Source organism: Equus przewalskii, chromosome 9, assembly GCF_037783145.1.
Source record: "Equus przewalskii isolate Varuska chromosome 9, EquPr2, whole genome shotgun sequence".
Lineage (NCBI taxonomy): Eukaryota > Metazoa > Chordata > Mammalia > Perissodactyla > Equidae > Equus > Equus przewalskii.
This window is the reverse complement of record NC_091839.1, coordinates 18,330,653-18,339,305: the sequence shown is the minus strand read 5'-3', so window position 1 is coordinate 18,339,305 and position 8,653 is coordinate 18,330,653. Positions and strand designations below refer to the sequence as shown.

The 8,653-nt window shown below is 56.3% G+C and overlaps 2 protein-coding genes across 8 annotated transcripts in view; one reads left to right on the top strand and one right to left on the bottom strand.

Annotated features, from left to right (window-relative positions):
* Nucleotides 1-987: 987 nt before the first annotated feature.
* Nucleotides 988-4,884, bottom strand: PPP1R15A (protein phosphatase 1 regulatory subunit 15A). Its single transcript, XM_070558157.1, has 3 exons — nucleotides 4,364-4,884; nucleotides 1,845-3,623; nucleotides 988-1,419 (listed from the first exon to the last, which is right to left on the bottom strand). Exons 2-3 carry the CDS (start codon nucleotides 3,612-3,614, stop codon nucleotides 1,069-1,071), a joined length of 2,121 nt encoding a protein of 706 aa, XP_070414258.1. The 5' UTR covers nucleotides 3,615-3,623; nucleotides 4,364-4,884; the 3' UTR covers nucleotides 988-1,068.
* Nucleotides 4,885-5,508: 624 nt separating this feature from the next.
* Nucleotides 5,509-8,653, top strand: part of PLEKHA4 (pleckstrin homology domain containing A4) — a 23,194-nt gene continuing 20,049 nt past the window's right edge. For 2 of the 7 annotated variants that reach the window (XM_070558154.1, XM_070558151.1), the window contains exons 1-3: nucleotides 5,942-6,453; nucleotides 6,910-6,999; nucleotides 8,149-8,256. In XM_070558154.1, coding sequence (XP_070414255.1) covers nucleotides 6,916-6,999; nucleotides 8,149-8,256 — 192 coding nt within the window. In that variant the 5' untranslated portion in view covers nucleotides 5,942-6,453; nucleotides 6,910-6,915. Of the gene's footprint in view, nucleotides 6,454-6,812; nucleotides 7,000-8,148; nucleotides 8,257-8,653 lie in introns of all 7 variants that reach the window. The other 5 variants (XM_070558153.1, XM_070558150.1, XM_070558156.1 and 2 more) reach the window with 5 other exon arrangements.

Below are 8,653 nucleotides of genomic sequence, written 5' to 3'. Positions count from 1 at the left end.
TGTTCAACAAGCATCTGCTCTTGTGGGACTCACAGGGGATCATGGGAGATGGGTCTCAACAAAAAGTCAGAATGCTAGTCGGCTCTAAGGAGAAAAGCACATGGAGGCACCAGTCGGCTGGGTCAGAGCAAGGCATGTCTAAAAAAGTGATTTTCATCCTACATCTGAAGAATCACCAGGAACTAGCTGAGCTAGCGGGGTGAGGGATGGCAACATCAGGCAGAAGGCACAGCTCCTACAAAGGTCTTAAGGTGGAAGGGGGCTTGGTTCGTTTGGGAAAATGGAAGGATAGTGTAGTGGGAGACGGGAAGCAGTGGACAGAGTGCAGGACATTTGGGCCACTCTTGTTTGAATTGCTGCACAGATCTTAGGAGGTCAGAGAAGAGTTCTGAGCTGGAGCCATAAACTTGGATGGGTATTTGAAGACATGTATGAGTGAGATAGAATAAGTACAATACTAGCTTACACTTAGAGAACGTTATTTGACAAGCATTGTTTTAAATGTGAACTCGTTTGGGGCCCTACAGTCCCATAACGTATGTGCAATTGTTAGCCAGCCTTTAGGAGATAAGAAAACGGGGTCTGTAGACACCGGGCTTATAAATGTGAAATCAGGCAGCTGAAAACCTCAAGGAACTCAACATCGAAAGACCAGTAGGAGGATGGGTCTTTATATTCCAGGGAGGCACAGAAAACTGGAGCTTAACCTTTGTTTAGGGATCAGTGAGTCTAGCTCAGCCCCCTTAGGGAGATAATTGTCCCAAGTTTAATAAAATTTCGGTGGAAGCCAAAGAAAAACTACAAAACCCACCAGCCCTTAGTTCCAAAGAAGCTTCAGGACTGGAAGAGGCAAATTCAAGGGATGATGGGAAATGTAGTTTATCCTACCTTTGAGGCACTCCCCTTTATGCTATTCCCCTCAACTACTTCAGGGACCCATGAGCAGTGGCTACTGTCAGTTTAGATACACACAGTGACATTGCTCACTACAAATCAAAAGGCTTTATTCCTTATATAAACCAACACTTAAAAAAAATAAATAGTTAATAACATGCAAACCACATGATCTTAGCCACGCCTCCCACTGAGGTCCAGGCAAGGAGATAGAGACACGTAAGGAGGGGAGGGAGAGGCCACAGCATGGCTCAAGGGCATGGCCTGGATGGAGGATGTCTGCAAGGCATGGGTAGCGGCAGGTATGGTGGCCAGAGAAGCGGGAGGGTTCCTGAGGCGTGCCCAGGCCCTCGCCCGGGCAGCAGGGGTGAGGCAGGGGCCCAGCTCCTCTTGGGCCCGGGCGATGCGGTGGGCAAAGCGGCTGCGATCCCGGGCGAGCTGCTCCCAGGGACCCCGGCGGGCAGCCTGGGCTGGTCCCGCCCAGACGACCAGGAAATGGATGGTGACTTTCTCAGAGAAGCACACCTGGAGACGGACCGGCACAGACGGCAGGACCGGGAGACGCAAGATACACACGGCCACAGGAGAGGGGAGAGGGGGCGGAGAGAGAGAGAGATAGAGAACCAAAAATTAGTTACACAAAAATGCTTGCTATCTGGCTAGTCACCTGCCTGCCACCGGATCCTCCATCTGACTCACTGAGGTGGAGGTGGAGTCCCTGGGGCTGACATGAGCCACAGCTGCTCCCTTCTCCCACAGGGGCCCGGCCTCTTGCAAAGGATTGCACTACAGTGAACACAGCCCTCCCAACAGAATGCACATGCAACCCTCTGCAACACACGGGGGACCCAAGAACTGGGGCCTCCAGCCCTTCATCGCCCAGACCCAGGAGTTCCAGCTCCCATCGCCCTCCTTCCTAAGACTCAAGAATCTGAGTCCTCAGCACCCACCTTTCTGGCCTTTAGCGGGGTCTCAGGCTCCAGATCCCGGGTGGGGGTTTCTGTGGACTTGAGCCGCCTTTGCAGTCGGAGGGGCAGCCGAGGAGGAGTCCAGGGAGGTGGTGCCTTCTCTCCAGGCAGATAGATGGCCACTTGGAAGGGGCTGGGCTCAGCTTCTCCCCACTCCTCAGCAGCTTCCCCTCCCTCTGTCTCCTCTCCAGGTCGGAGAAGGGCACTCTGGGCCTGAAGGGAGGGACTTGGCCCTGAGACAGCTGCTTCTGAGTCATCTTCATCCTCATTCTCTTCCTCCTCCTCTGTGTCCTCTCCTGGCCGATACACCCAGGCCCTCAGGAAGGCACTTGTGGGAGGGATGGAAGAGGGACCCTCAGCTTCTCCCTCTTCCTCAGCTGCTCCTGAATCACTGAGTTCATCTTCCTCCTCTTCCTCCTCCTCCTCCTCTGTGTCCTCTCCTGGCCGATACACCCAGGCCCTGAGGAAGGCACTTGTAGAGGGGATGGAAGAGGGACCCTCAGCTTCTCCCTCCTCCTCAGCTGCTCCTGAATCACTGAGTTCATCTTCCTCCTCCTCCTCCTCTGTGTCCTCTCCTGGCCGATACACCCAGGCCCTGAGGAAGGCACTTGTAGAGGGGATGGAAGAGGGACCCTCAGCTTCTTCCTCTTCCTCAGCTGCTCCTGAATCACTGAATTCATCTTCCTCCTCCTCCTCCTCTGTGTCCTCTCCTGGCCGATACACCCAGGCCCTGAGGAAGGCACTCGTAGAGGGGATGGACGAGGGACCCTCAGCTTCTCCCTCTTCCTCAGCTGCTCCTGAATCACTGAATTCATCTTGCTCTTCGTCTTCTTCCTCTGTGATCTTACTGGGTTGATGCTGCCTCGTCCTGAGCAGGGGCCTCTGGGCTAGAACTGAAGAGAGTGGCTCTGGGTCGGCTTCTCCTTGCTCAGCCTTTTCGTCGTCCTCCTCTTCGGACTCGGCTCCTGAGCAACGCTCCCAGGGCCTGGGCTGGGAGCCTGCAGTTGAGGGGGATACGGAGGTCTTTGTGGCTTCTTTACTCTCTGTTCTTTCTTCCTCTGTGGCTTGATTCTCCTCCTCCCCTGAGCAATCCACCCAAGCTCTGGGTTTGGATCCTGGAGATAAGGGGCAAGTGGATGTTCTGGGACTTTCTTTGTTTATAGAGTCTCCCTCCTTCTCCTCCTCCACCCCTGGACAACACTCCCAGTGGAACGGAGGAAGAGAGAACGTGACCACTTCTTTATCTTCAGCAACTCCTCCTTCCGCAGATTCCTCCTCCCTCGGAGGGTCGTCTTGCAAGGTTCTTATCAGAAGGCTGGGGGACCGGAGAGCAGGCCGGCCATCTATAAACTCACTTCCCTGCTCTCTAGGGACCTCGGTGGCTTCCTCCTCGCCTTCATCATCTGAAAGTCCCCAGGCTTCAAGAGGAGAAGTGTTGGCTTTCCAGTCAGGGCAGGCCCCCCACGATGCTTCTCTATCCTCCTCAGCCGCTCCAGGGTCTCCACCCTCCTCTTGAGGGCGCCTGCCCCAGGGGGCATGGTGGGTGGCCAGAGAAGCCTTAGTTACGCCCTCCAAGCCAGCTTGTGCCCGATGTGCACTCGTTACTGCCTCCGCCAGCCAGGGCTCTGGAGATCCTGGGCCCCTCAGGTGGCTCCAGGCCCAGCTGAGAAGGCCCATCAGCGGAGACAGGAGGAAGAAGGGGTGGGCATCCCTCCAGGGGGAGGGGTGATGGGGCGCTTGGCCTGGGGCCATCTGTCTGGGCTGGGGAAAAGGGAGAGAAGAAAAGAATAAAGTTTAGAAGCCATTTATGGAAGAGCATCAGGGGATGACTCCTGAGTCATAGCAAAGGGCATAGTAACACAAATAGCAACGCCAGAGTCCCCGCCCACATTCTTTTCTGATCCCAGCCGCTCCCATCTTTACGCCTTGGTTCCCACCTCTCTTTTCTCTGAACACCAGGAGTCTGGGGCCCTAGTTCTTTCCTTCCTTAGACCCAAAAGTCCAAGCCCCCAGCCCCATCTTCCCTCAGCCCCACAAGTCTCAGTCCCGAGAACTGAGAAGGCAGGTCCTCTGCTTGCTTCCCGTGGGGACAAAGTCCTACCCCGGTTCTCCCATCCTCCCGAGGATTGACAAATCAGGCCCACTTCACCCGCCTCCCTCCGAGACTCAAAAATTCCGACTCCCATATGGTTCCTTCATTGGGGACCCAAGAATCTGACACCCGGACCCCTCCTCCGTTAGAGTCGGCAACTCCAGGCTCCCAATCCCTTTTCCTTCTTAAGTCCGACCTCTGGAGTCTGTCCCAGTCCCCCGCCTCCCCAGACACTGGAGTTCAAGCTCCCAGGCCCTCCTTCCTCAGGACCCGGGAGTCCCGGCTTCGAACCCGCCTGTCTGGGTACCCAGAAGCCCAGGCTCCCTCCTCATTACCGACCAGGAGTCTGATCCCCAGGCCCCAGGCCCCAGGCCCCTCGGGGCCCAGGCGTTCGGACCCCTTCACTCACCGGCTCGGGGCTGCGCGTCAGCCCGGGGGCAGGAGCGCCGGCTCGGTCTTCCACAAGCGATCGCAGGTCCGGACGGCTCGGGAGGCCAGCGCGTTCATCTCGCCCTCCGGCGTCGGGCTCGGGGATTCAGGTTACTCAAGACAGCAAGCGCTGTCGCGACAAAGGGCCGCGGGGTCGCGCAAGATGGAGCATGTAATCAACAACCGGGAGCTGATCCAATTACCGCTGACGCCGCCCGCAACACTTTTATAGTCTAACGCGGCCGGACGTGATGACGTCGCAAGGATGGGCGGGGTTTCGAAACGCAGACGTGGGGGAAGGGAAAATAGGGTTGGAATTCTCGCGGAAACTCCGCGCTTTGTGACGTCACGGCGGCGTTTCCGAGCGTAGCTACGCCCGGAAACCGGTGAGCTGTCAATCAAACGCGTGAACAGCTTCAACGGGCAGTGAGCTCCCTCAACTCGTGCTCCAGGCAAACGCCTTCCCTCCCGAATTTAACCAGCAGGCTCCAGTCTAGGCTCTCGCACCTTCACATCCTCTCCGGTGTGGGAGAATATTATTGTTTCCATTTCACAGATGTGAAAACTGAGGCTTGGGAATGAAGTCACGTACCCTGAGGTGATCACAGCAGAGTCTAGGTTCATTGCAAATGAGAAGAATTTGCAATGCAGATGAGATTCATTGCAAAGGAGAAGAATGTCAGCACCCCGAAGGCGGCACTTGGCTTTTCTTAACTGCTTTCTTCTCAGTGCCTGGCACACAGTAGGTGCTCAACAAATGCGCTGAGTGGGTACTAATCCAAAAACTCAGACCCCCTCCCAGCCTCAGGCACGAGGCTCCACACCTGCTTTTCACCTGCTTCAAACTCGTACAAAAGCTCTGCTGTGACACAAACGGAAATTCTGGCTGGGTAGCATCCATCAACCACATGGGAGGTCTCCTGCCACAAGTTCCAGGCCCAGGGACACACTCCCAATTCCCTGCCCCACCTCCCCGACCTGGTCCATAATTCTGCTCCTCAAAGTACATCCCGGAACCACGTCTCCTCCTCGGTCTAGAACATCCTCGGTCTCACCCGGATCTGAGGCGGACATCTGGCCCTGGCCACTTGACCTTCCTCCAGCCGGGATCCGGGATCCAGGACCACGCCCTCCTCCCTGCAGGACCTGGACCCATCCACTGAATGCCAAGCTTCCGAGCTCCCAGCTCCATTCACAACGCAGGAGTTCTGACTCCTAGTTCACTCTTTCCCAGGTGCCCAGAAGTCTGAGCCCCCGACCCCTTCCAAGATCCAAGCTACCTCCATGCCGGTTGCCAATGACCCGGTCCCCTCACCACAACCAGCCCACGGGGACCCTGGAGTCCAGGCCCACCTCCTACTCTCCAAACATTTAGGAATCCCAGTCTCAGCCCTTATGGGACTCCGGTATTCCAGGCCCCAGCACAGCAGGGACCCAGGAGTCAGGGGGGCCCCCCCGGGCCCCTCCCCTCAGCTGTGGGGGCAGCTGAGCCAGGGGTCAGGCTGTGGTGGGGAGGCCAGGAGGGGCGGGGTCAGCCGGGATTGGGAGGGGAGACAGCAGCGTGGGCGGTTGGCAGACCAGCAGAGAGGAAAGAGAAACTGGGAGAGAGAGGAAGAGAGAAAGTGAGAAGGAGAATCTGAGAGAGAGGAGGAAAGAGAAGACGTGGAGGGCCAGAGAGGGAGAGAAAGAGGAGGAGATCTTGAGGGGGAGAGAGAGGGAGAGACTCTCGTGAGTGTGAGAGAAAAAGATTTGGACAGAAACAGAAAGATTGGGAGAGAAAGTGATATGGGGGCAGGGGGAGAGAATGAGTGACAGAGAGACTGGAAGAGACCGAGATTAGAGAGAGAGACAGAAGGTGAGACTGGAGACAGAGAGAGACTAAAAGAAAGGGAGAGTGTGAAAGAAAGAGAGACCGTAAGAGACGAGAGACAGAGACAAAAAGAGCGTGAGGGAGCAGGTGAGAAGCGAGACTGAGGACTATGAGAGGCAGCACCTAACAGACAGGGAAGGAGGGAGACTGTGGCCCCAGCACCCACTCTCTTGTCCTGTGTTGTTGGGACCCCGGAGCTGGTAAGTTTCCTGGCTGGGCTGGGAGGGGCTGCCTGGCTGTGCATTCCTGGGTGGTGCCCCAGGGCTTGGCGGGGATGGTTTAGGGGTGTGTGTGGGAGGGCAGGAGACAGGTAGCTAGGGGCAACCAGAAAGAGGCAGGGAATGGGGGTCCCTAAGAACAGAGAGGGTCAAATTCCTGCCTAGGGTGCAGGGGGCAAGAATAAAGGAGCCCCTATTCTCTGTCTTGGGCTGCAGACAGCTGCCCCCTCCCCGCAGCTGCCAGTGCCGCCCACCTCTCTTGGCATCGCTCTCGGTATGCGGTCAGGGCCAGGGCCTCCCCCAGCCCCCCAGGCCCCAGACAACAGACTCTTTCTCCTCAGCCTCCTCCTCCGACCTGCGAGCCCCTGACCCCGTCTCTGTCCCCAGCCGGGTCAGCTGCAGAGACAGGCACACAGTCCCTTTCTTTCTCTTCCCAAGCCCTCGATGGAGGAGGGCAGACCTCGGAGCAGCCTCAGCCTGGCCAGCAGCGCCTCTACCATCTCCTCGCTCGGCAGCCTGAGCACTAAGGTTGGACCTTCTTGGTGGGGCTGGGGAGCGGGGCAGGGCTGTGGGCTGCCCCATCCCCCTGGTTCCTAGGCCTGGGTTCGGTGCCACCCCAGGGACTCTGGTTGTTAAGAGCAAGGATCCTTAGCGCTGGGGTCTGGCAGGCCAAGTAAGGTCCCAAATTGCCTACCAGTTGCAGCTAGGAATTCAGAGCCACTCCCAACTGTCCCCACCCCTTGTATTTTCCTAATTTGAAGCCTGAGGAATAATCCGGCTTGACTCTGGTTGCTAAGATAGAGCCACTCCCCAGCCATGAGGTTCCCCCCTGCTCCCACCCCAGGAACTCAGAAGTGGCAGCTACTCTCGATTATGACTGAGGACTCCCTGGCCTATCTCTGGCCATCCCATCTAACCAGCTCTGAAATCCAATAAGAAAGGACCTTTCTCTGACAGTAAGACCCCACGGGGTCTGAGACACTTTGTCCCAAATCATCACCCCAGCCCAAAGTTCAGTGAGGACACTTATTTCCTTGTCCTCCTGTCATTCTCTTCTCTCATTTCCAGTTTCCCAAGTTCAGAATCCGCAAATTCGATTCCGACCTTGATCAGGACCATCCCCAAGGCAGGGCATCCTGTGGGATTCTGGCTATAGGTGCCTGGGAGGCCGGTGGAGGGGGCTCCGTCTATTGGGAGAGGTTCCGAGCCATCTCTCCACCCTGGACATGGTTGCTAAGGGATGTCACTACCCAGCACTGAGGCGTCCTTCGATTCTGGGTGACCCATCTCCAGGGACTCAGCATGGAGGTCCCTCCTGATGATGGGAATCTTCAGGCAGGATTTCCAGTTCAGATCCCAAAGGATGTACTTACTACATCCCTGACTCTGGAGGCCAGGGGCATCCTCTCCTTGGCAGTGAACTCTTGATTCCCAAATTCCTTCCCCATCAGCCAGTAGCCGCTTCCTTGTTTCCGAACTCCTCCGTCTGCCCATCCAGAGCATCTCTCAAGTCTGCACAATGCACACCCAACTCCGATCTCAAGACTCAGCTCCCTCCTTGACCTGGTTTCTGAGGGCAGCTGAGCGGGGGCCTCAGGTTGTCTTCGTCCTGCTGCACTGCCCCCCCCCAAGCCCATCCCGAGGCCCTGTTCACTTCTGTCCTCCTTCTCTCCTCAGAAGCCCACCCGGGCAGTCAGCAAGGTCCATGCCTTCGGGAAGAGGGGCAATGCGCTCAGAAGGGATCCCAACCTCCCCGTGCATATCCGAGGCTGGCTTCACAAGCAGGTGGGGTGAGCGGGAGACGGGAGACGGGAAAGGACGCTCCCAGTGACACTAGAGGCTGTGCCTCTGGCTGTCTGCTGTTTCTCTCATTCGAGTCTTCTTTTTTTTTCTATCACTGCTTCTCCTATTATTCTGTCATCGTTTCATTCATTCATTCAATGATGACTTCTTGAATATTTACAATGTGCCAAGCCCTGGGGCACATATTATGCAAATAAGATAGACAAGTGTCTATGTACTCTACATTCAAGATGCGGGTGTGGCAGGAATGGATAATAAATTCATGTATAAATAAATGGACTGGTTGATTTTAGAGTAGGAAGTCCTGTGAAGAAATGACACAGGGGGATGTGCTCCAAAGTGGCTGAGGGCTGAGAGCTACGTTTGACAGTTGGTCAGG